The sequence below is a fragment of the Xyrauchen texanus genome, chromosome 22 (genome assembly GCF_025860055.1).
Source record: "Xyrauchen texanus isolate HMW12.3.18 chromosome 22, RBS_HiC_50CHRs, whole genome shotgun sequence".
Taxonomy (NCBI): Eukaryota; Metazoa; Chordata; class Actinopteri; order Cypriniformes; family Catostomidae; genus Xyrauchen; species Xyrauchen texanus.
Window position 1 is genome coordinate 22,394,508 of NC_068297.1, and position 27,354 is coordinate 22,421,861.

A 27,354-nucleotide genomic window follows, 5' to 3' on the forward strand; every position below is an offset into this window, starting at 1 on the left:
TTAACACCTTATTTCTAATTGTAAACTCATTAATATACAAAGAGAAGAGTAACGGTGATAAAATTGCTCCTTGTGGGGCTCCTGTGTTTAAAATAATTGTTCCAGACATGTTTCCATTAACAGACACTCTTTGTGGCCATTTAGAAAGGAAATCTTTAATCCCCAAATCAGTCGCTGAATAAGAATATGGATCTTCATTGTGTTAAAAGCTGATGTAAAGTCTAAAAACAAAATCCTAACGTAGTTTGTTGTACATGTTCATTAACTGAATTATATAAAGTTAACACAGCATCATCAGTAGCCTACCTCTAGCTTGTCTATATACAAATTGCAATGGATCTAGAACGTCACTCACAGAAATCATTACATGAAATACTCTTTCCATGCATTTTCCCAATACAGATGTGAGGGCAATGAGTCTAAAATCCTTTAACTGTTTATCTCCTTTTTTCTTTTTTCTTTTTTTTTGGTATGGGACTGATTTTCCACAAATTTGGTACTGTTTTTGCATTAATCAAAAGCTGGAATAGTTGGTAAAAACCCCAATTGATAAATACAGTCTTTCAATACATGCCCATTCATCCCATCAGGTCCAGGTACCTTATTAGGCTTAATACGAGACAAACAATATGCAATCTCATATTCTTCCAGGGTAATATTCTCATATAAAGGAATTTCAAAGCAAATCCTATTAGATTCAGGTATACATTCACCATTATCAAACCTACTAAAAATACATTTAAATCATCTGCAAAAGATGCATTATATGAATGAGTGGTGTAAATGTTCTTCCCCTTTCTTTCCATCATAACATTCAAACCCTCCCATGCCTGCTTTGCGTTACCCTTAAAACATGCCCCTGCATTACCTTTGCTTTCCCCTCATTAATTTGTGTTGAATCCGCAAACAGTGATTTACTGTCGTAATACGCAAGTTGACCCGTTACGCTCTATAAAGTGACAGAACTGCGGAGGTCTCTGACTGTTAGTGTCCTGCGATTCTGTAATTTATGAAATAAAAACATTGAGAAACAACACTTTTCATACACGAACAAGAGCCACCGCAGAATTATGTGAATTATGACCTATTTCAAATGTTTTTATAATTAATCGACCTGAATTACAGTTAATTGTATAACATTAGCAAGTTGTTAACTCTGCAGAATCACAATGCGTTTATATTTGGCATGGTGGATGGTGCGGTACGAAGAGGGGCACACAATTACAACACTCCTCCAAGCGAACAAATCCCGGCCACACGGTAATGTTGTTTGTAATGTCATACATTCATACTAGGGTTGTCTGAATTGATTTCACAAGTGCAGTTTGGTTTTAGGACGCTATACGGTACGAGAAATGTCCGCTGCAGCACGTGTAGCAGCGCCGGCGACACTGGACAGGTGTCGTGCCAAGGTACTTACCCCTGAAATTAAGTGTATCCCCGGTCGCGGGAGCGCGCTCGCGTTCAGTAGAAGGTGGGTCATTGGTTTGACCAAGGTAAATGAAACTATAACACATGAATTGTTGAAGTTATAGTTTTACTATTGTTGTTTTATCAACGAGGACATGTCCCGCGGCGCTCTGGTCGGTGCCGTGTTGGGAGACTGTATAGGCGGCGAGTTTGAAGGTGCTGTGGATGTGCCTTTGGATCGAGTTCTGCTGCATCTCAGTGCGTTGGAGGATGAAACGCGGGGCGATGGTGAGCACTCTTGTATTTACCATCCTTATCAAACTTAAACTCGACTATGATACAAATATCTGATATTTAATATCTGCCATCAACTACAAAATTACTGGATCAGAAGGCCATAACAGCGATAATTATCATCACCAAAGCAATAAGAGGTGTAAAAACGAACAGTCACAATTGTATCTTTATTTAACATTTATTTTCTATAAATCATGGTTCTCAGATCACGTTAAATGAGTAGTTAACCAAAAATAAAAATTCTCTCATAATTTACTCATGCAATCCCAGATGTTCATGTCTTTCTTTCTTCTGCTGAACACGAACGAAAATTTTAAAAAAATATTTCAGCTCTGTTGGTTTATACAATGCAAGTGAATGGGCCCAAAACTTTGAAGATCCAAAAAGCACATAAAGGCAGCATAAAAGTAATCCTTAAGACTCCAGTGGTTAAATCTATATCTTCAGAAGTGATATGATAGGTGTGGGTGAGAAACATCAATATTTAAGTCCCTTTTTACAATAAATATCCACTTTCACTGCCACATTCTACTTTTGCATATGGTGAATCACATTCTATATGCAAATCACCATCTACTGGGCAGGGAGGAGAATTTATAGTAAAAAAGGACTTAAATATTAAGGATTAAAGGATTAAAATCTACTACTGGATGTGTATGGTTTACTTTTATGCTGACCTTATTTGCTTTTTGGAGCTTAAAATGTTGGTACCCATTCACTTGCATTGTATGGACTTACAGAGCTGAAATATTATTAAAAAAAATCTTTGTTTGTGTTCAGCAGAAGAAAGTCGTACACATCTGGGATGTCATGAGGGTGAGTAAATGATGAGAGAATTCAAATTTTTGTCTGAACAAACCCTTTAAAGAACACCTAAACTTGCAAATATATATAATTTTTATATTATTATAATATATAAATTATTATTTTATCCCCAGGTATACTTCAATACAGTGATGACACTGCCATGATGCGATGTGTTGCTGATTCACTCCTAACCAGGACAGAGTTTGATGAACAAGACATGGCTCGAAGGTAAGTTACAGTTTGGACATACATATGGGTAAAAGAGTCATTTTAATCAGGTATTCACCATCGCACGTGACCTATATGCTATTTCACCTGATTCCAGATTCGCAAAGGAGTATAACCGTGCCCCAGGGCGAGGTTATGGGTGGGGCGTCATACAGGTACTGCGGAAGCTTGCATCGCCACATCTGAAGGATGTTTTTCAGCCGGCAAGGTCTCAGTTTGGTGGCCGCGGTTCTTTCGGGAACGGGGGCGCAATGAGAGCTGCACCATTCGCTCTGGCCTTTGAAAGTCCCGCTGATGTGCGCAGGGTGAGAAATTGTGCTTGTGAAGCAATTAGCAATCTACAAAGCTGGTAAAACTATGTGTTTGCATTCCTCCAGACGTAGCATAATAGGATTATGGACTACAAATATTTTTGTGGCGGTCATGAAAACCGTCAAATGTATAATTTTAGAAGAAACGATTCTCTATAATAAACTCTCGCATTTTTAAAATGCCTGATTTGAGAGGCTAATTTGGACTTATCCGGGCTAACATTGTGTCCTTCTGTTTGCTTTTGGCAGTACTCACGGCTTGGCGCAATGTTAACACACTCATGCTCTTTGGGCTACAACGGGGCAGTGTTGCAGGCCCTTGCTGTCCATCTGTCTCTACAGGGGGCCTTGGCTCTGCCACGGGATTTCATTATCAGACTGATCTTAAAAATGGAAGAGGTGGAAAAAGATGAAACAGCCCAGCTTGATGCTAAAGCATAAGTGAACTCATAAAAAGATAGGACTTGTGTCGGATGTATCTAAAACAGCTTACCTTGTTTTGTTACAGTGTAAGGGCCTGTTCACATGGAACGTGTTCTTGTGTTAAAAACAGCGAGACATTGCGAAAGGAAATATAATGCATGTCTCACATTTAACAGTGCATTATATTTTATATTTAACAGTGTCTTGGAAATGCTATTAAAAGTTACACTGTTTATAACATGACATGATGTCTTAAAAATGTGGCATTCGTGGCATGAAACCCTGAAAAAGCAGAAAGACATGTTGCAATGGTCAAATACGTTTACATCGAAAATTACAACCCCAATTCCGAAAAAGTTGGGACAGTATGAACAATGCTAATAATAGCAAAAAGGAGTTATTTGTAAATTATATTCACCATTTGCTAAATTGAAAGCACTACAGCTACACATTATATTATTGTAACGGGTTCGTTGTGTGTGCAGAGGAGGAAGCGGGTACCGGATCAACAATCCACGTGATCTTTATTTTAATCATACAGATGTCGCACAAAACTCAAAGAAATATGTACAGGGTTCGATATGTGTGTCAGACTCTCTCTCACCTCTCTGGCATCTGGCTCGCTCTTAAATCCCTCTCACGCCCTCACTGCAATGAGAAACGGGTGTTAAATATAATCATTGAAAGGAGATAGTTCTCACCGTTGTCATCTCTTGATCTCGCTCTCCATTTACAAACTGGTGCTCGACCACGCCCCCACCACCACAATGATGATTTACCTTGTGAATTTCATTGTTTGTTTGTTTTGAAAATATACAGTAATTTCAAATCAGAAGATTGCAATACATTCCAAAAAAGTTGGGACCATTTCTTTTAATAACACTTATTAAGCATTTAGGGATTAAGTTTAAAAAGTGGAATTTTCCCCCATTCAACCATTATGTAAGTCTTCAGCAGCACAATTGTACGGGGTCTTTGTTGCCGAATGTGCCACACATTCTCAATTGGAGATGGTCAGGACTGCAGACAGGTCAGTCTAGCACCCACACTCTCTACTTATTCAGCCGGTTTGTGGTTTGAAGTTGTCATACTGAAAATGCTGGGGCATCCCTGGAAAAGACTGAATTTTAACATATCAGTCTACATTAATGGTGCCCTCACAGATGTGCGAGTTACCCATTCCATGGGCACTGACACACCCCTGGCTCATACAGACACTGGATTTTGGACCTGATGCTGATAACAGCTTGGATGGCCCTTTTCCTCTTTGGCCCAGAGAACACGACGGGTGTGTTTTTCAAAAACTATTTAAAATGTGGACTCATCGGACCAAAAAACACGGTTCCACTGTTCTACTTTCCGAGTGTGTTGACTAACAAAGGTTTACTAAAGTTATCCCAAGCGTTCATGATATCCATTACAGATCAATTATATTTTTTAAGACAGTGATGTCTGAGGGATCAGAGATCACATGCATTCAGAAGTGGTTTTCATCTTGCCTTTTACACACTGAGATTTGACCAGATTCCTTGAATCCTTTAATTATATTGTGTACTGCAGAGGGTGAAATGCCCAAAATCCTTCCAATTTGTCTTCGGGGAACATTGTTCTCAAATTTCTGGATTATTTGCTGAAGCCTCTGTTGGCAAATTGACAAGTCTCAAATGATCCTTGCTCTTGAAGGACTAGGCTGTTTTTGGAGGCTCCTTCTATCCTATAACATGAGTGCCTCACCAGTTTAACATCTCCTGTTTCACGTCACCTTGTTATTTCAACTAGTCAAATTGTTATTAGTCTTAAATTGCCCCATCACAATTTGTTAGAAGCATGTTGCAATCATCTGATTTGAAATTACTAGACATAAAAAAACAATGAAATTCACAAGGTAAAACATCATATAATGTGTAGTTGTAGTGTTTTCAATTTGGCAAATGGTGAATATAATTTACAAATCATTACTTTTTGTTTTATTAGCGTTTTTCATACTGTCACAACTTTTTTGGAATTGGGGTTGTATTAAAAAACAGTACTAATAGACTCAAGAACACCTCCTGCTTGAACCACTCCTTACTTAATGGATTCCAAGCAACACACTCAAAAAAAAAATATTTTAAGATTTATGCATTTAATTTCATAACAAAATTCCTTCAAATTGAATTGAGTTGTATGTTTCTTTCTTTTTTATTACACAGACTCAATTTATCAGAGTTCCCGTATTGCACATGTTTGCACAGAGTGAAAGAACTAATGGAGAGAAACACTGTGAGCATTGAGGAGGTCATATCTGAACTGGGTTAGTATTGATTTGTTGTTTTGTATCTCTTTCATTATGGCATACTGCCCCACTGAAGGAGGAGTCTTTGTTACACTTCTATTTAACGCTCTTTCTTTGCTTTTCATAATCAGGGAATGGCATTGCTGCCTTACAGTCTGTGCCCACTGCAATCTTCTGTGTTCTGCATTGTTTGAATCCCCGGGATGGGCTGCCGGAATGATTTGGAGGACTGGAGAGGACAATAGCCTACAGCCTGGCTCTGGGTAGTGACACAGACACCATCGCTTGCATGGCAGGGGCAATTGCCGGGGCACATTATGGCATCGAGCCCATTCCTCAGAGCTGGCAGAAGAGCTGTGAAGGGGTGGAGGAGGCTGATGTGTTAGCAAGGCGTTTGTACGATCTGTACTGCTTTGCACAGTTTGACGAGAACAGGGGGACAACAAGCTGCAAGAACAATCAACCACACACACACACCCAACGATCAGCACACTACAAAAACGGACTAAGCCACTATAAGGCTATATACAACATGCAGTCACACATACAGTATGTGAAAATGTATTTGGCACATAGTGCCATATGCACTTCATTTCATACCTGAACCTAAGTTTATAAAATTGTGAATGATCCTCTTGTGCAAAAATATTTACAATAAAAAGAACAAAATGCTACCACGCTCACTGTTAAATAGACTTGTGTTTGACTCATTCTTTCACGCTTGGTTATCAAAAACTGTTTTATTAAGTATTTCATAGGGACCATATCTCTTAAAGATAAAGTCCTTAAATATTATTGATGTTTTGGATTTGACCTGTGATAGATGGTTGAATATAAATTCTACTAAAGAGACAACAGGATTGCGTCCTGATTTTTAAAGGTACAGTAACATTTTCACAGTGTACATTAAAAGTGCACTCAGTAACTTTTGTCTTTGTGTCATCTTGGACATACACTGACACATAGAGGCTTGGATGCAGCATCATTTAAAATCAATTGTTTTCTGTTTCAGATGCTATTGTAGAAATGTAGTGTTCACAGTAAGCCATGATTACTTTAATTAGTGAGTGAAAGTGTCAAATAATAGGATGGTTACTGAGATTAAGCCAGTAGTATTTGGCCGGTCATGTGAATGTAACATGGCCGCCCCTGTGTGTGGACCCTCTCCATGTAGATTAAAACCGTGTTTATAAGGTTACTGACATGACTGGAGTCTTCAATTCAGTGTGAGTGTTCATGACTTCCTACATATATAACAAAATTACAATTCATGTCTTTAGGAGTTAAAAAGTTATAATGAGGAAAAAATTACTGAGTAATTTATGCATTGCGAACTAACTTGAATAGTTAACAGTAGTATAATTAGAAAAACACCATTAACCAAGAAAATAAATGCTGTAAAAAATAAATAAATAAACATATCTATATCTATATATATATATTAGGTGGCACTAACACGCTTTATGAAAATAACATGCTTAATATAAAATCATGTGGAATGAAGAACACGTGTAAATTTCTACGTTGTTGATGTTTTACTTGGTATGGGCTAAATGCTTTTTAAAGGGACTATATAATGATGTGCAGCGCTAAGTATTTCAGGAGACGGATCCATTTAACTACAGTGTCAAATTAAAAGCAGTCGATATTAACAGACCAATCTAAAGCACTAAATAACCTGCTATTCCGGTTTTTTACTTCTCGTACAAATTTAACATAATAATGTCTGAGGCCATGACCCCAGGAAGATATGGCAACTTGACATGAAGTACCAGAAAATTAAGGGATAATGCCGCAGATTGGCATAACCACATCCTGAAATGGGTGAATGTAGGAGGATACACGATTGCCACTAAAATGGTTAATCTCGGACTGAATAAAAAGTAAGATATTTGTTTGTAACCATCTTTATTCTATAATTTTTACTTTATTATAAGTCTGAAAAAATTTCTCCATCACCTCTGATCCCAGATCAGTCAAGGGAAGGTGAGAGTCAGTCTGGGAGTCGCTCAGAGATCCGACCAATAGCTTGAGGAAGAATGCAATAAATTGCAGGATGTTTTGGAAAAAATGGTAAGTGGCCTGGTTTTGGAGAACAACCATTAGCCTACATCTTTCTATTTAGTCAGATTTGTCTTTCTCCAAAGGCAAGTATACTGTACAAGATGCAGAAGATAATCCTTGCTGAGTGTGGGATCTGTGCACTTTAAGCACATGAAGCATTCTACTATGGAGAGAAAGAGAAACCAGCATCAATGTTTCAAACTTGGTCCAAACAACAGTTTGGTAAGAGAAAGAAATGCTCACCAATGTTAAAGGTAGGGCTGCAACTAACAATTATTTTGATTAATTGATTAATCGAATGATTATTAGAACGATTATTCGACTATCTTGTGATTATTGCATCGATTAATCATTAGCTCTTAACTGAATATTCAGCTTGTGCCCTGACTTAAAAGGTTGTATTGTGATTAAAATGTTTTATTGATTCATCTATTAAACAATCAAAAGCAAAACCAATACAAACAGAATCAATATTTAACCCTCACACTTGCCAAGCCAGACCCCCAATAACACTCCAGTGGTCACATAATTATAGACACATAAACAAACAAATAATAATAATAAAAATAATAATCAAAAATGTTGAACCAAATTATGAAAGGATCTCAACCCTCCACTCTCATATAGCTCACTAAGTGTAGTAACCCCCCTCACAATCCACTCAGACCAGCAGAAAGGGGACTTATTAATACATACTTTGGGGTTAAGCCATATGCGCGAGGCAACTTTTAAATAAATGTCTGAATTAAACACTCTGGGCACATTTGTCCACACTGAGTGCATGCGAGACAACAGGGTGTAATATAAGCTTCTGCGATTAGTTTGATAGAAAGGCTTTGCAATGGCAAAATAGGGGCAAGAACTTCCTGTTCAATACAAAACCAGAGATGGTCCCTCTCAGACCAATGAGAAAATGTCTGAGACTGAACGTATAATAAACAAAATCTTGGTTAGAACTAGACCACCTTTGTCAATCGGCCTATGTAGCTTATTGAAATGTAATCTGGGATTTTTACCATTCCAAATGAAGGAATTCGCTATGCTATCAAATTGCTTGAAATAAGAGATGGGATATCTACAGGGAGAAATTGTAACAGGTAGTTACATTTTGCAGTGCGCTGTCAGAGCCAAAGCTTCGGATTTAGACCAATTAACTCTGTATCCTGAGAACTTAGAAAAGGAATTAATAATTCTGTGGAGGCAAGGCATAGATCTAGTGTGGTCAGTGACGAATAATAAAATATCATCAGATTTCACTGAGGAAATGGTAGAAAAAGACTTTCTCTGCTTTATATATCTAACCAAATGTTTCCCCACGTTGTCCCCAGACTCAAAGTATGACTGTCTTGCCCTAAATAGCCAAAACTTTTTGCGACAAAATAGTATTATATCTGTATTTCAATCGGGTCAATTCTTTGAGGCCATCAGACGACATTTAGTAATTCAGCTCTGCCTTGGCACTTTTAGCTCCACAAGTTCTCGTGCTTTGGACTTTTTGATGAATGAGTCATACTGTATGATCGACCCCTAAGAACCGCCTTAAGTGCCTCCAAAACCATGCCCACAGAGGATACTAAGGACCAGTTGGTCTCCATATACACATTGATTTCAGCCTTTAACATTTGTGGAATTCAAGTTTTCGCAAAAGGGATAAATTAAAGCGCCAACTAAATGATTTATTTTTCTTTTACATCTCTAAACTCACCAGGGTGTGATCTGAGACTAAGATGTTTCCAATTGAGCAATCATCAACAGATGAAATGAGGGACTTGGATGAAAATTAAATCTTTTGTAGAATAAATCTTATGAACTAATGAAAGAATAATGTATAGTACCTACCAGATGGGTTCAAAAGTCTCCAAATATCTGACCAATTTTATATCATGAGGTGTGCCCGCGACTTGCAATATCCCTTAAAGATCTATAAAAAAGCCCAGATTATCAATGTTAGGTGTGTAAATATTAGCCGAAGTTAACCTTTGCCTCTGAATTTCTGCTAAAACAATTATGACTCTACCTAATTTATCTTTACTCTGTTTGAGACATTTGAATTGTAGATGTTTACTTATCAATGTAATGACTCCCCTGTTCTTACTTGAGCCAGCACTAAAGAAAAAATGCCCACCCAATATACTCCCAAATTTTTCAGCTTCCTGCGGGGAAAGATGTGTTTCTTGAAGAAACACTTTATCATATTTCATACGTTTAAGAACAGAAATATCTTTCCTTCTTTTTATGGGGTGCCCCAACCTATTCACATTCCACGTGGAGAGAGACAATCCACTCATATTAACATTTGACATTTTGATATTAGAAAAAATAGATTGTGTGTCAAAACAAAATTATAAAGACCACATTCCAACATTAGTGCAACAATCAAACCCCAAACCAAACAAACAGAAAAAATACAAATGTGCGCATTAACCCACTTGGCAGTTGACACTGAATTTCTCCTGCCACACCGGTCTGCTGCCCTGTCAGAGGTATCGGCTTGAGCACGTAAGTGTCTTTTAATATCTCCAGAGCCCAAGAATTTTTAATTATTTGACATATTGTCTTCCAATTACAGTTATGAAACCTCACCGGTATACGACACAAAAATAATTAAAAACTAACAAAGCATGCAGAGCTCGCAGTTCACACGTCCAACCCTAGAATGGCGTCATGCAACTCCCTTAAAAGGTTGTATTAAACGTGCTTACTAACAATAAAGATCTTTTAAAATATGTCTAAATGACATTCACTGAATTAAAGGGGAAAATACTTGCAGAAAATCCTATTGTTATCAAGGGTTTTTGTTTTGATCTTTCATTTATAATGGTCTAAAAATCCTTAAAAACAAGATGCATTTACTTGAGAAGCAACATATAAGATATTTAGACTTGCTTTAAGAGAATGTATCTTAAATATACATTTATGTGTATTTTTTCACTTGGTTATAATTCTGTGAGTGCAGTAAAGACAAAATATACTTATATTCAAGATCTATTCTCTAAAAGCAAGTCTAAATACCTTATATGCTGCTTCTCAGGTGAATGCATCTTTATTTATTTATTTAATTAATTTAAAGGATTTTAGATAATTACAATTGTTTATTCTGCAGTATAGCTGCTAAAGTAAATGTATGTTGTTTTAAATGAGTTTTAGATATTTATATTGGAAAACAAGCCAAATCAAAAACGTATTTTGTTGCAGTGTATAATGGGGAGAAGACCGCCCTCTCTCACCTTTCTGTTCACTTCAATCTATCTTTAACTCACAAAAAAACAAACTCTGTCTTATATTGTCAATATTTTCACGTTACGAAATGCATAATGACACATATACAGTATTATGATTATGATACAATAAGCTGTGAGCTGCAGCAAGCTCGTCTGCTTGAGGGATGAGTGTCCCCGTGAAACGTGTGCCTCAGCCGGGTGCAGTTTCAATCTCTCCCCCTTTGATCGGGACATTCACGCAACTCATAAAAGAGGTGCTGACCGCACAGAGAAATGCCAGTTACGGAGTTTGTGGTTATTTACATGATCTGCTTCTGTATTATTTGAATTTTAATTAAGCTATAACGCATTAAATATAACTGCATTTAAGATGTGCATGTTCTTGTCCCAAAGAAAGATGGCAGCATTTAAATCATGCACTTACAAATTGCCCATTCAAAATGATTACGCAGAAACATATCTTATTGCATATATGCCCACATGATTGGTTTGCATCGATAGATCTGAGGAATGCGTACTTTCATATCCAAATTGTACGAAACCACAGAATTCTTTTGAGATTCGTGTTCGAGGGAACAGCGTATAAATTCAAAGTCCTGACCTTCGGGCTGTCTCTGGCTCCTCGTAGAATCACGAAGTGCATCAATGCGGTTCTCACCACTCTGAGACTACCTCGATGATTGGCTATTACTGGCACAATCAGAGGCTCTGTTATGCCAGCACAGAGACTTACTGCTTCAGCATCTAAACAGCATGGGCCTCAATCTAAACTGTGCGAAAAGCACTGTAAAGGGAAAGGAGGAGGGGAGAACCGGCTTGACAATATAAATAATAGTTTAATGAAGAACTAAACAAAAAAGACAAACACACAAAGGTGTCGGGCAGCTGCCCGTAAATCTCTCTCTCTGTCCCACTGCAGTCTCCAGTCGGCCTTTATCCCTCTCGGATGCTTGATTAGCCTGATTAGGGACTGGGTGTGTAGCATCACGACCCAGAAGCATACTGTGGCAGGGCGGAGGGCGGGGCCGGGTCGTTATTCTACGCACCCGGTCCCGTATTAGGCTAATCAAGCCTCCGAGGTATAAAGGTCGACTGCAGGGTGTCGTGCGGGAGAGAGAGATCGTTAGCGGACATGTCCGTCATGTGTGTTTTTATGTGGTCTTTTAAGTTTCTCATTAAACTATCATTTATATTGAAAAGCTGGTTCTTGCCTCCTCCTTTCCATTGAATACATTACACTGGTACCGAGGCCCGGGAAGGAGGAGGGATATGCCGTAGTAGAGTTCTCGCCACTACCGTCCACCCCAACGGAGCAGCTGCGGCCATCTGCCGGGGGACGAGGAGCCCAGCCGCCTGAATGAGGACGATGGCCGCCGACCGCGAGGGGAGAAGGGGCTCCTAGCCGACCGCCTGGAGCGGTCAGGGCCGCTGCCAGGGGCGCAGGAGTCACCTACCAGCCACTGAAACACGGCAGGGTTTAAGACCGCCGACCGCAAGCGGGGAGGGGCTCACTGGCTACCGCCTGGAGCGAGAGGACCGCTGCCAGGGGCGGGGGAGACCCCTTCTGTTCCCTGAGAACGCGGCGGGGAGTTCCGTCCACCAGGGGCTGGAGGACTGCCTCGGATCCGCCCGGAGAGGCGGGGCTGTCGTCCGATAAAGGGTGGAGGAGTGGCCGAGGAACAAGCTGCGGCGTATCGGAGAACTGGCGAGTAAGAGGTTTTTTTTTTTCATCTCTCTCTCCTCTCTCTCGCACTGTCGCTCTGCGTTGGCCTTTATCCACTTTTCAATTTTACAGTTTTTTTGGGGGTACTACACTGTTACAGGAAGTGCCACATTCCTCCCTCGTTCTCTCATGCTGGGGAGCCCCATGCCTGACGTATACCCCCTCCCTTGTCCCCTCCCTCGTCCAGGTAGATGGGGATGACCTGCCGGCAGACAGCGCGGAAGGCGCGCCCTGGTATACGTCAGGCATGGGGCTCCCCAGCATGAGAGAACGAGGGAGGAATGTGGCAGGGCGGAGGGCGGGGCCGGGTCGTGATCCTACACACCCGGTCCTGTATTAGGCTAATCAAGCCTCCGAGGTATAAAGGTCGACTGCAGGGTGTCGTGCGGGAGAGAGAGATCGTTAGCGGACATGTCCGTCATGTGTGTGTTTATGTGGTCTTTTAAGTTTCTCATTAAACATTAAACTTAATTTATATTGAAAAGCCGGTTCTCGCCTCCTCCTTTCCATTGAATACGTTACACACACTCTCTTCCAGCCAAAAAATCTCTTTTTTGGGAGTTCGCCTCGACTCACCTCACGAGCGTGCACGTTCAGAAAATTCTACAGTGTCTGCCTCAGTTCAAACTGGGGAGAACACTTCCCCTGAAGCTGTTTCAGAAAGCATTGGGACTTACAGTATGGTGGCGGCATCAGCTGTCATCCCATTAGGTCTCTTACTCATGAGACCTCTTCGGTGCTGGCTTGGCACCAAGGGCGCATGCGGATCACTATATCTCACCGCTCTATAGCTGCATTAGTACCATGGACAGCTCCTGCAGTTCACAAATTTTCAGGTGCAAATTGGTGACAACAGATTATTCCAACACAGGTTGGGGGCGGTGTGCAATGGGCGCCTGACTTTCGGCACTTGGACAGGTCCGAGGAGGGTGTGGATATCAACAGCCTAGAGCTATCGGCTGTAATTCTAGCCTTGAAGGCTTTTCAGTCAGAAATAACAAACTGCCATGTCCTGGTTTGCTCAGACAACATGACAGTTGTGGCATATATAAACCGCCAAGGTGGAATTAATTCACAGCCACTGTTGAGACTGATCTTTTCTCCCTAAGAGCGACATATGTCCCAGGCCACCTGAATTACGGCGCGGACCTACTGTCATGCCAAGGGGTGATACTGGGCGAATGGAGACTTCATCCTCAAACGGTTTTGAGGATTTGGGGAATATTCGGCAAAGCAGAAATCGATCTATATGCCTCCGTGTAGAATACCCACTGTCCCCTTTGGTATTCGAAGTCCCAAGCCCCGTTTGGCCAGCGCACACAATTGGCCAGCGAAACACAAATATCCATTTCCTCCAATATGCCTGATCCACTGCATCATATGCGAAGTCCGAGAGGACAAGGAAACGGTGCTATGTTCCCCATGCGTTACTACACAATGTCAAGTGGACTGAGTCGTAAGGGAAGGTCTCGGTTACGTACGTAACCTTGGTTCCCTGAGACAAAGGGAATGAGACATTACGAATGCTAGCCGCACTACAAGACTCGAGCTCTTGAGGCACGAGCGATGCGCTCCTTGTTCTCAGTCAGAAATTCTGAACAAATGGTGTTTGTGCACCTGTTTCTATAGCGGTCAGTTTTGCGCCAAAACAGGTGGGGCTCAAACACTATAGCCAATATTAAAATATTTGTGTTTTTATAGAGAGGTTTCAAATAGGAGGTGTATGAAAGCACTCCCCATATGCGTTACCATGCAATGTCTTGTTACCTTCATCTAAGGGAACCAAGGTTACATACATAAGCGAGATGTTTTCTTCCTCTCCTAAGTCAGGCGCGAGCTGAAGTGCTGCTCTCTGTCATCATTAGAGTTTCATATGATCTCATGCTATGTTAAATGAGATCAAACGACTTATCGACAATGACGTTTTTTTAACAAATTTTTATAGTTGACATTGTCGATAACATTGACAAATCGTTTCAGCCCTAGTTAAAGGTGCACCAAGTAATATTTTTGTTTTATTTTTTGTTATCGTTTTGGACTTGTCTTGGATGCAGCAGCATTCATATGCAATAGTTTTCAAGAGTTAGTTCACCCAAAAATGAAAATTCTCTCATAATTTACTCACCCTCATGCCATCCCAGATGTGTATGACTTTATTTCATCTGCTGAACACTGTGGATTTTAAACATTTTGGCATCCATTCACATGCATTGTATGGACCTACAGAGCTGAAAAAATCTTGAGAAGCACTGATCTATCCCTTTCAGTATCCAGTGCCACATGAAATTCACAGTCAGCCATGATTAAATTAATCCATGAGTGAAAGTGTCCAGTTGCAGCGGGGTTACTGAGAGCGATAGCATTTTGCTGGTCACGTGATTCTAACATGGCTGCCCCCATGAGAAGACCCTCTCCATGTAGAATAAAACCAAGTTTATTATGTAATTGATCTGACTTGAGTCTTTATCTCATTTGAGTACTCATGATTTTTTTCATGTTTCAATTCTAATACTATTCATTTAGTTTAGAGGAAAATATTTTTAATGATGAAAAAAATTGCTGTCTGTGGTCTATTCTAAAATGGTGCATGTGTGACCCCTTAAAAGTGGCAACACAGCATTGACTCAGGGAATAGGGATCAGCTTCAGTTTGAATTGTCACTTAAATATCAGTTGATGAATTTGGACTGCATATAATTAATTTGCTGTGATAGGACTAGTTCATGTTTTTATCAATAGTGTTGGGCTAATTCTTTAAGCCTTCTCTACATTGCTAAGAAATGTCAAATGATAATCAAAGCCCTTTGATTAGTTCTATTACTTTGTTATTGTGACCTTTGGTTGCTTCTTCTTCTTCATGGCAGCTGAAGTGTTTTCCAAGCTTTTCATACAAACAGGAATTGGCCCTAAAGCAGACAGTATTACAGGAAATAGCCCACACTGCAAATACTAATCTCTCCATTGTCTATTATTTTGGCTATGTCAACCCTACATTGAGGACAGTTGGAAACTGCTACTAGAGAGTTTGCTGTTGAAACAGGTCACAGAGTCCTGTAATTCAGACTTTTTTTTTAATCACTACATGAGGACAATAAGTAAACAGAGTATTTGCTAAGCATATGGTGACTTAAATAACTTGTAAATATTTATTTGTATTCTTTTTAAAAAGCTAATTGTATACCCTAATAACGCTTTTTGGTGAAGAAAAAACGCAATTCACATGATAAAGTCTTAAATCCAAAATGTCATATTTGAACATGTCCCTTTGTATAAAAATGCAGAGATAATTTAAAAAACACACAGTAAACCAGAGATTTTATCAAAAGTAATAAAATAGTGCAACTTATCAAATTACTTTTGCACTAAACAAACTACTAAGTAACAAACGATGGAACATCTCTGAGACTTTTTCTCCTTTTGCTTTACAAATCTAGAGACATTTTTCAGTGTTTGGAGTGGCCTTTTATCAAAAATGCAACATTGCCCATGTATGATGTATGAAACACCTCCAGTTTTTTGGGCCACACCTCTGAGGAATTAGATGAATAACCATTTTCAGAATAGCGATAATGATTAATCATCAGAGTGTTGAATAAATCAAATATAAACATGGTGTACCAATTCAAACTGTATTTTAACTACAGCTTGTGTTTCTAACATAAAAGGAAACATTATTTACAGATTCCATTGAATGACCTAAGTGGACACAGAATCACAAAAACTCTTACCACGGCTATTTTTAGACACTTGGATGTGTTTTCATTACTGAACTTTGATGGACTTCATAACTTCATTTTGGCAGGTGTATTTCTTTCCTCCCAAGCTACAGACTGTGCATGTTGTGAAAGAACATTCTATTTAACACTACAATTAACCTCCAACTGAAAAACAATGGATACCCTTAGCAACTTAGTGTGCTTCTCACCATACAGCCACCTTTTCTTTGAAAAATGTTACAGTGTTATGGAATTAACACACAGCTATGTAGGACTACAAAAAAACTAATTGTAGTTAAGATATGCCAAACATAAATGAACAGTCTAAAATTCTAAATGAACATTGACTTTTTTTTGTATTAAAAAAACAAAAACAAATTTATAATAATTTTTATACAAATTTACAAATGCAATAAACAAAGTTCATGGAAAAACAACACCATTACATGGAGAGAACATATGTTTGAATGTGTGAAAAAAAACAGGCATTGAAGATGTGAATCCATTAAGTCTTTCTGTCTGTTTCAATACCAAGCAGAGCATGAACAGTCTCTAAAGGGACTCCTTCAGGTGCTTCAATATGCATCATGGTGCCATCAGGCCCATTGACGATCACAATGCCTTTGGCAGCTAATTCTTCAGCACTCTGCATAACAAGCCCCTCTGCTGTCTGGATAATTACTGGTGATTCTTCCTGACCTACAGGCTGGATCACATCACCTACCATGGGATCTTCAAGAGCACTAGCCTGACTTTCTTCAACCTCTTGCTGGGTGGGTTCTTGGGAGGTCTTCAATTCTACATCTGTGCTTAGAGCTTGTTCCAACTGTTTCATCTGATCAACAACATCAACATCTGTGGTGCTGTTCAGAACCTTGGAGATCTCAGGATCAGGGTCTTCTGTCATATTTGTAGCATCAGATTCAGAAGTAGTCACTTCCGTTTCCATTGGCTCGTCCTCTGTCCTTAGTGGAGCATCATTTTCAGTGCTCTGTGTACCGTTATCAGCAGTTAGATCTACAGAATTCAGGTTCTCCAGTCTGGTCAACACCACCTGAGGCTTTCGGAGTACAGCAACTGTCTCATCTTTCTGGATGCCGTTCTGATTAACTTGAAAGCCATTTGTTTCTTCATTGCAGTTTTCTATTTTGAACCTTTTTGCAGGAGGCAACATTTTGGCATTCTGTGGATTACATCAGAATAGAAAATATGATTACAGTTTGTTGACCACTAATGCAAAAGAGCTAAACGTAAGGTGGTGAGGCACTGGCTGATGTTATGAATCAGGACTAGGTATGCAAAAGGTTGCTCTGTATAAAAATGATCAATGATCTCAATCAAAATTTCAATAACATTGTGAATTCCCCCCATGATCACCTAAGAACGAATTGTGGCCTTTAAAATTGCTGCTTATTTGCATGAACTGTCTGCACTGGTTTAATGCTCGATTCACTAAAGCAATTATGAAAATTTGGCAATGATGAAAACACTGATATTGCAGGTCAGTTCAGAGTGCTATAAAGTGTAGGATGCAATACACCACTGTGAGCTAAAGCCAGCTTGAATATATGCCAGGTTATAATACTCTTCTCCATCATTTGATGAATTACTGCTGCCAAGATTGTTAGAAAATATACACAAGCATCTCTTGTAAATAAAATTCAGTTTACCGCCTGCATTCCTCGGGCGGCAAGTCTGTGATTTTAACTGCGCCATTCAAATGGCACAGAGTTTTGTGAATGAAGCACAATGTATAAGCCTAGCTTATAAAGACAGAAACAGCAGTGTGCACAGAAAGGAATGGCAATGACTTAACTACACAAGACGCAGCACTATTTTTAGCACTGATAGTGCCTGCTTAAACTAGAATGTGGATGGTTAGTCAATAAGACGACTGTTACTGTGCTGAACTACCACTTTGTTTAATCCACAAATTTCCAAAACCAACACTCAAACATATTTAGCTTACTCTCTATAAAAAAAAACTACAAAAAGCACTAGATTAATCAGATGTCAACTATGGTGACCTTGTTAAAACAGACTTCAGAAATGTCTTTTGCACAGAACTGTACATAGCTCACCTCAATATTTCGGAAACTCTTGGTGGCCTGATTTGTCCTTTGACTCTGTTGTCCTTCAGAAGAATTCAGGAGTTTCAGCACACTGGGATCTGTTATACCGAGAGATTGTAAAACCTGGAAGAACAGGAAATTTGTATGGAACAGGAGTTTGATTACTTGATCTTGTTTTATTTGTAATTTGAAATTTAGTACTAGTTAATTGTTTGCTATATGACTGCGCTGTACTATCCTGAAAGGTACCAGCAATAATCTGCAATGTGTTACCAATGAAAACAAACTTGACCTTGATAACATGGTCCTCACAAGGCTGTGATGACTACTTTTATTACAGTTACTTACTCCCATATTGTTGACCTCTATAGCTGGCCAGGAGGCTGGTGAAGTATGCAAATATTCCAGTGCCATCTTCTTCACCTGGCTGTGTAGTTGCTCAAATTCATGATACACACTTGGGAACTGTTGTTTTGATGGATACCCTTTCTCAACCTTTAGGGGCAAGGACACTGTAAGCTTGCATGAAATATTACTACAATTCCTAAAAGGCAAATACAATCAGCAGTCTGTTTTGGCCCTATTTTTCCTGTGGGATTTACAATCACTATCAGAGTCCTCTTCGGAGTGTCGTAATAACTGAGGTTACTTCTGAAATTAATTTATTTTCTTATTTCTTTGAATGCAACACTTTACAATCTGAACACAGCATGCAATTTAGTGCAATAATCCAATTTCCTACACTTTGTTCTCTCCTTTGGTCTGTTTTGTAAATTTCCGACTTTTTTTTGTGGTGGAGCTCATCACAGATCAAAGCAATAGTCAGCAATCTCTCTGAATCATGGCAAAAGAACGAGTGGTGGAGGTTTGTGATTCTCCCATTGATATCCACATTTGATTTAAAGTGTCGGTAATGGCATTATTATGGTTATTTGAAGTAAAGAAGGGAAGCCAACTGTTTATCATAAGTTAGTTTTTTACATAAAATATAAATTTATTTGAATGAATATTTTTTAAGACATATACTGTAAACTTAACCTCTGAACCTTACGGACGTGACACAGCAATGAAACGTAGCAACATCATAAATGTGTCTTATTTAAAAAAGAAGCTGTGTCAAAGATTTCATTACATTTCTGGAAAATGATTATACTTAACATAAAAGTGAAAATAATTAGTCCTTTTCCACCTCTTTTTTAATCATAAAATATGGTTAGTTGAAAAAGGCTAGCATTTGCCAAAGACCTCCCGATTTGATATTACAACAACCAATCCAATATGTATTACTATTTTTTAAGTATTGCCATTCTGTAATTGTGATTTGATATTTTGATACTTTTAGTTGTGTTAATTCCTTTTTCTTAGAAAGAAATGTCTATTGAAGAACAGTTGTGTCTGAACACTGAAATGACAATTGTTTCATTCCGAAATACAGAATTTGCAGGTAAATGGTAAGGATGTGTAAAACTTCCAATTTAAAACTAGCAACCAACCAGATGGTGCATTGACTGAGCTATTAGTCGATTAGTCGAGTCATAGTTAAGGATGTCTACTTAGGCTGCATTACATCCATGTTAATCAGATGTTGCATAGGGACATATGGACAAAAAGCACAGCCCTTTAACAGGGAAAGTAATGGATATTTAACAAATAAAAAGGCTAAATAACTATAACCTTTTATCCCACACAACTTATTAAAATTTAAAAAAGCACAAATACAGAGTGCCACATAACCGCTTCAGGGTACTCCGGACACAGATTATGCGCTTCAAGTAACCGGAGCGCATCAAGTCACATGGTGATCAGCTCCGCATTCAGAAGTGGACAGCTATTAAGATTATAAATATTGTGGGGGCGCGATATATAGTTCATGGCATCCAACAGTTTGATAAGCCTTTTTACAGCTAAACTAATTATTAAAGTGGTGTCAGACAGAATCTGTAGAATAACTCTTGACAAATACTCTCCACAGCACCTAAAATATAAACCCATGGATTCTGCATAATAACAGGAACATTGATCACTGGAGAGGATTGAGAAATAGAGACAAAACCGGTTTGTGTGGAACTCTGCACAAATATAACTACCTATATTACTTGTCAATCATTGTATTAGCATGGCATTTTTTTAATTAAAAACATTTTTCATCAGGGAGACGATTTTAAAAATGTTTGTCTGAAGAATCGCGATTTGTAACAGAATCTATTTTTTTCCCCACTCCTAAAAATATATATATATATATATATATATATATATTATTGCACTATAATACAGTAAAATATAGACCTAAATGAACAATTTAAAAGGGGGTTTGTTCTATTGCCATGGTTGACATTTCCATGGAACTGCTCTAACATGGGGTTGGAACAACATCAGGCTGAGTAAATTATGACAGAATCTGAATCAGAATCTGGGTGAACTATTTCTTTAATTTTTAGGTCCACATAAGGAATTGTAAATGGTTCATATTTGTTCCACATTGCAAAAGGTACAACATGACTGAATTAGCTTCAAAAGTTCTGTAAATGTGCTTTTAGGAATAAGGTTCTACTGTCTATACCATACTCATGTTCAAAGCATACCTTCATCATCACAAATTCCCATACAGTCATGACTCTGGCCAGACGTGGAAGAACAATCTCCATAAGGTCTTCATCATCAAACTGTTTAATAAACTAGAGAGAGAGAAAGAAATACACTCTTCACAAAACAGCGCTTTTAAGAAAAACGCTTTCCTTTTGTGTCTATCCACTTTTCTGCAATTTCATTTCTTTTCTAGATTGTTGCACTACCAACCCTCTACGGTCATGTTGGAGAAAGAATCCCCATTGGCTAGTAAATGTTTATTTTTACTTGGCAGACTTTTGACGAGATGCAAGCATAACACAACTAAGATATATAAGAAAAAGATATTAAACCAACCGAGAAAGGGGGACTCGTCATACATATGACTTCACGCAATATAGTATATTGTACATTTGATTTTATATTTCACCTTATTTTAAATCATTTGAGCTTTTTTAAAATGTACAAATTTCACATTCTATCAATTTATATGATGCCATGAAATTGCATTTTTAATAATGATACAAGCTGTGGTCACTGTTTGAAATTTTATACACATTTTTAACAGAAAATTCACAAGGTAATGATGCTAATAATGAAAATTAGGGCTGTCACGATTATGAAATTTGGCTGACGATTAACCGTCAAACAAATAACTGCGGAGAATTATAATAAATGAGGATTAATAGCCTGTATTAGGGCTATAATGATTCATTTTCTGTTTTAATTATTTCACAAATATGATGATCAATCATCATAAAAACTCAAAAATATGAAATCTGTGGAGTGGTTAAAAAGTGGTTTGTTTTAATGATTTCAACGTAAGTGTATGTAAACTGATTTCAACTGTAAATACATTTTGGATAACTTTTTTGCTTCAATAAAAAAAAAAAGATATATTTGAAAGCTGTATTTTGTGTTTATTAAGGTTGCCTTTGTTTTATGTTACATCTTGTTTGAAGATCTTGAACAATTTAAAATGAAATGTACACAAAAATAGAAGAAATCAGGAAGGGGCAAATATATTTTCACAGCACTGCAGTTTGGGTCACATATTAAAATAGGAGTATATGATTTCTGTTTCAGGCTTCAAAAATGTATGATCAAATATTATAGTATATTTATATTTTAAAATATTTTAAAATAATGCTTTATTTATCAAAATAACTAAAATATATCTCTTATTTGTCAGACTTAATCTTGTATCTATGGACTTTTTCCACAGAGTTTTTTTTTCTTCTTTTGTTTGTTTTTTTAACCTAGCCAACCTGTTTAGCTATTCTATTATATTTAAATTCACGTTCACACATTATTTTAAAACTCTCCAATGAACTCACAACCCCTTATTTGCAATCATCTCCACAGAAATAGAGTAGGTGGGCATCTCCTCTGTGTAACTGCGTGTCATCAACACTGTGCGAATGAACCCATAATGACCATGAACATTTGCTATTACACAGTAGTTAAATTAAAGTGAAACTGGAGCACTTTGCGTTCACTACCAAATTAAGAAGTTGATACCTTGTTAATATTTTCGTGTGAGTTTAGCACGAGCCCCTGTAGATGGCACGCACATCAGAGCGCTTGAGAAGCGATTCAACTTCACGCGCTCTCAAGAGCGCTTACTTGACATCCACGTTGATGTTTCATGAGACACATTAGAGTTCAACTGAATGAGACACAAATGTGTTTTCCTGCTTGCTCATGAGACACAGCATGCAAGGAAAGATGAAGCTGAATTCAGCTTAATCGACTGCTTTTTATTTAGTAACTACTCAATAACTGCCAAGTGAAATGTAAATATTTACTAGCCAGTGGCTAATAACAGACATATTTTTGTTGCACATCGCAAAATTTACTCACAATGTAGGGGGTTGACTACAAATATTGTTGTTGTCAAATACCAACATCTTTATGATAAATTGCCTGTTTTTACTCATTTATAAGTAACTTTGGAAAAAACGTGCCTGCTGAACGAATAAACGTCATGCAAATAAATTTGAAAAATTATATTCAGAACTCGCAAATAAGTGCAGTCTTCTTGATCCAGTGATCAAGAAGACTGCACTTTTATGAGTTTAGTTTACAGCCATACGATTATTTAAGGTCTCACAATAATATTCATTGAAATCACAAAAACGTTCTAAAGATAGCATGCTTTAAGAATGCTAAAACATAGTATGAAATAACTTTAATCACTATATTAATTACATAACAAAACAACAGTGCTTCTAAAGCTTATATAAATATGTTTGAAAAGTGTTAACTCATAGCACATGTATATCCATCTAGTCCTTACTTCTTTCAGTTGATTTCTCTGTCTTTGTGCTTGCTGCTCCAAGGTCATTCCTCTCGGGTACTTAGGTGGCCGTCCTGGTCGTCCTCTCTTAGGTGGCCGTCCAACCCTCCTTGGACGTCCAGGTCCCCTGGGCCGCCCAGGTCTCCTGACTTCTACCTTTGCAGTCTCTTGTACCTGTGTGAAGTGCGAGAGTAACATTTTCTATACAAGTACTCAATTATATATTTTTTCTAAATATACTTGCATATTAATTTTACATACAGTATATTACTTTGGATAACAGGTACACTTTCCATTAGAAATCCAATAATATACAGAATCATTATTGACTAAACATGCATGGAAACATAAAAGGAATAGCTCACCCAAAAATGACTATTCTCTCATTCACTTACCCTGATGCCATCACATATGTGTTGTATGACTTTCTTTCTTCAACAGATCACAAATAAAGATTTTTAGAAGTAGATAGAACTCTGTCAGGTCCTTAAAATGCAAGTATACGGGGTGCCAGCTCTTTGACAGTCCAAAAGTCACATTTAGGCACCATGCGACCAGTCGATCAATTAACGCCTTCTGAAGCAAATCGGTATGTTTATGTACAAAATAAATGTATAATTTAAACGTTATTAACTTTTAAAACATGTGTGAGTGAACAATGGGAGAATTTTCATTTTTGGGTGAACTATACCTTTAAGAAAACACAAAAATTGTGGTTCAGAAAATGCAATATAAAGCAAATCATCTTACTTTTTGAGTACTGAGTGATTTTGCATGACCAGTATCGGTAACTTCAGATCGTTCCTCTCTAGTTTTAGAGTAATCTTCTGCTTGAGAGTAGGTCTGGTTCTTGTCATGTGTGGGATTTATCTTATAGTGTCTACTCAAACCAGCAACGCCAATGTAGCCCTTCTCACACGTTTCACATTTAAAGGCTTTGTCACGGAAGTTGAGAGTCATATCTGAGGTCTTCTTCCTGCCTTCCTCTCCATCTTCATCCTCCACACTTATCTCTGAGTAGTCATCAGAATCTGACTGATGGCTTTCTGCCAAATCCTCATTCTTAATAAACTTGTAGTCCTTCACCTTGTGTTTAGGTGGTCTGGACACCCGACCAGAGCGGGTTTTGATTTTTTGAGGCTTCTTCTGACGATTCTTTTCTCGAGGTTTTTCCTTTTCAACCACTGGAGTTGAAGTCTTTGTGGCCACAGTTACAACTTTGGTAGGTGTTACTACCTTGGCCGGAGAGGATACAACTTTTAGAGATGGTGTAAGGACCTTTGTAATAGGGGCAGGAGCAACTGAAGGCTTGGCTAAATTACTCTTGATATTGGGAGGTACAGGGAAAGGTACCTTGTGCCCAATGGGGACAGAAATGGTGCCAACCACTGGAGTTGGTTTCTGAAGGAGAAGCTGAATAGGAGGATCACCTGGGTTTTGCAGGAAATATTGCTGCTGTCCAGGTACTGGGGTGATGTGGATGATCTGTGGGCTGCTCAATGTTCCTACGGTTGAAACTTTTACAAGTGGCTGACCGGCTGACAGATTCTGCGGCTGTAAAATCGCTATTGGGGTTGCCTGGCGTAGTTTATTGTCTTGCTTCGGTGGTGTCTGCACTTTCATTTGGATGGGCTCAGCTGCCTGATTAATTCAAAGAGTGAAAAACAACATTACTATTGGCCAAGTTAAATGGCTAAATCATTTATTTACCACACAATATGTGGCCTAAAATCAGCTCATGCATACATTCAGGATAGTCTATATGATTGACTGCACACATAATACTAAATACAAGTTAAATAAATGGTGGGGCTTGACATAATACCATATACCAAATAAATATATATGGTTGTTTTGATGCTCCAATCAAAGAAAAATAGAACAAAACTTAAAGGAAACGTTCACCCAAAAATAAAAATTCTCTCATCGTTTACTCACCCTCACAACACCCAAGATTTGTATGACTTACTTTCTTCTGCTGAACACAAACAAATATTTTTTTTAAATATCATCTCAGCTCTGTAGGTCCATTCAATGCAAGTGAATGATGACCAGAACTTGCTGCTGCAGCTCCAAAAGTACACAAAGGCAGCATAATAGTAATCCATACAACTCCAGTGGTTAATCCATGTCTTCTGAAGCTATCAGTTTTGGGTGAGAACAGACCAAAATATAACTCTCTTTTCAGTATCTTGACACTAAAAAGAGGTACACATTATGGTCTGTTCTCACCCAAAATTGATTAGATCCCTTCAGAAGACATGAGATTTAACCACTGGAGTCATATGGATTACTTTCATGCAGCCTTTATGTGCTTTATGGAGCTTCAATTGTGTGGACCTTCAGAGCTGAGATTTCTAAAAAATCTTTGTGTTGTGCAGAAGAAAGTCATACACATCTATGATGGCATGAGAGTGGGCAAAAAATGGGAAAAGTTTAATTTTTGGGGGTGAAATATTCTTTTAAAGACCCCAAGAGACACTTGGTTGTGTTGTAAAGTACGGTAAAGTATAACTAAACAATTATGTATTAAAAATAAATCAGTTTCTCTTACAAAAAACAAGAGTTTCAGCCTAAACACTAGTTACTACAATTATAGCAATACCGATAATAAAGTGTTGCAAATTTGAGTTATGGTTGACACTTTACCTTCTGGCTGGGCATGTGCGCGCCATTCTGCGCCTGCTGCAGCGTGATCTGTTTGGCGACGCTCTGCAGCTGCTGCGACGCGTTCTGCACGATACTCGCGGGCTGCGTTGGGATCGCTGTCGCCAATTGCAAATTATTAGCTTCCAGCGTAATGTACGACGTCGGTTGCGCCGTGACAGTTTTCTGTAATATCTTCGGGGTCGTTGTATGAGTAGGAGCCGGCTCGGCCTGGGCGATCACCTGTGCTTCACTCACTATAACCTGCTGCACATCCACGGAAGGGGTGATGGATGGTTTAGCAGCCACCTCACTCTCCGTCACATGGACTAATTGGTGCTTCGCTAATTGCTCGATCAGTTGTTTCTGCTCCTCCGCTGATAACCCCGAGCTCTCCACAAAGCTACCGTCAGGCTGCAGGTAAATGATGGTGGTCGTTTGTTCAAAAGCGCTTAACACATCGCCGCTTACAGTGGCGCATTCGGCCGTCATGCCATCATCTGCAGCGGTCTGAATGTAAGACGTTATGATATTCTGATCAGTTATTATCTCACCGCTGACGATCTGTTCGATCACCTCTTGGGTCGCGTCCACAACTTTGACATCCACTCCCGAGCCGCTCTGCAGTAACTCCGCGAGATCAACGCCCCCTTCTCCGGAGGAGCTCACGGTGCACGGTTCAGTACTCCCTTCTTGATTATTTTCACCCTCCGCTGTGGTCTGTGTCGCCTCAGCCTGCAGCACAGAGCCGCTCTCTTCGACGTTTTCTATTTTCGTAACTGCAGATTTGCTAGCTGGATTATTATCGTCTTCATTGTCGGCCATTTTGCAGCAGCAAAACTTGCTAGCTGACGTAAGAACCCTGACAAGAAAACGAGAAGAGGCCGCTGACTAGCAAACTATTATTATTTACGATGTGAGTAAAACGGGCGATATTCAGAACCCAGTCCAAAACGTTTCAAATTTGAAAAAATAAAAATTAAATTTAAAAAAATGTTATAATCCAGAGACGCTCGCGAGGGTAACGGTAGCCAGGCTTTCACATCCATGCCGCTGGTGACGACAAAGTACGTCACTTCCGCCTTCTAAACCTTGTGCTTCGGGTCCCATACTACATCTTCTTCTTGTTAATGGCCGTTCACTCTTTAGGAGTATTACCGCCGCCTACTGTATAGCTTACATGGGTGATGCATCTGTATTTTTTATTTTTTTATTATACATATGTATATATATATATATATATACACACACACACACACACATATATTATATTTATATAATGCTCTGTGTACACTTGC

At 38.7% G+C, this 27,354-nt stretch overlaps 3 protein-coding genes across 3 annotated transcripts; 2 read left to right on the plus strand and 1 right to left on the minus strand.

The window, feature by feature from the left end:
• Positions 1 to 1,197: 1,197 nt before the first annotated feature.
• On the plus strand, positions 1,198 to 6,564 carry adprs (ADP-ribosylserine hydrolase). The gene is given in 8 exon segments (XM_052153934.1): positions 1,198 to 1,260; positions 1,336 to 1,412; positions 1,563 to 1,698; positions 2,646 to 2,742; positions 2,840 to 3,047; positions 3,303 to 3,490; positions 5,669 to 5,769; positions 5,883 to 6,564. Coding segments are annotated over 7 exon segments (1,260 nt in total). The 5' UTR covers positions 1,198 to 1,260; positions 1,336 to 1,355; the 3' UTR covers positions 6,356 to 6,564.
• Positions 6,565 to 7,473: 909 nt separating this feature from the next.
• cinp (cyclin-dependent kinase 2 interacting protein) lies at positions 7,474 to 15,815 on the plus strand. The gene is given in 6 exon segments (XM_052153977.1): positions 7,474 to 7,649; positions 7,728 to 7,824; positions 7,899 to 8,069; positions 15,623 to 15,728; positions 15,731 to 15,787; positions 15,790 to 15,815. Coding segments are annotated over 6 exon segments (633 nt in total).
• Positions 15,816 to 15,984: 169 nt separating this feature from the next.
• On the minus strand, positions 15,985 to 27,107 carry znf839 (zinc finger protein 839). Its single transcript, XM_052153915.1, has 7 exons — positions 26,060 to 27,107; positions 24,161 to 25,051; positions 23,411 to 23,584; positions 21,129 to 21,221; positions 18,895 to 19,041; positions 18,556 to 18,669; positions 15,985 to 17,657 (listed from the first exon to the last, which is right to left on the minus strand). Exons 1-7 carry the CDS (start codon positions 26,879 to 26,881, stop codon positions 16,980 to 16,982), a joined length of 2,919 nt encoding a protein of 972 aa, XP_052009875.1. The 5' UTR covers positions 26,882 to 27,107; the 3' UTR covers positions 15,985 to 16,979.
• Between the last annotated feature and the right edge of the window lie 247 nt (positions 27,108 to 27,354).

Bases quoted from the DNA above. Each gene is read 5' to 3' on its own strand.
- znf839 (XM_052153915.1), bottom strand. From the start codon at position 26,881: ATGGCCGACAATGAAGACGATAATAATCCAGCTAGCAAATCTGCAGTT. The intron at 23,585-24,160 runs GTAAGATGATTT...CACTTCACACAG, and splicing joins AATCACTCAGTACTCAAAAA to GTACAAGAGACTGCAAAGGT. The intron at 19,042-21,128 runs GTATGCTTTGAA...TTGCCCCTAAAG, and splicing joins GGGAATTTGTGATGATGAAG to GTTGAGAAAGGGTATCCATC.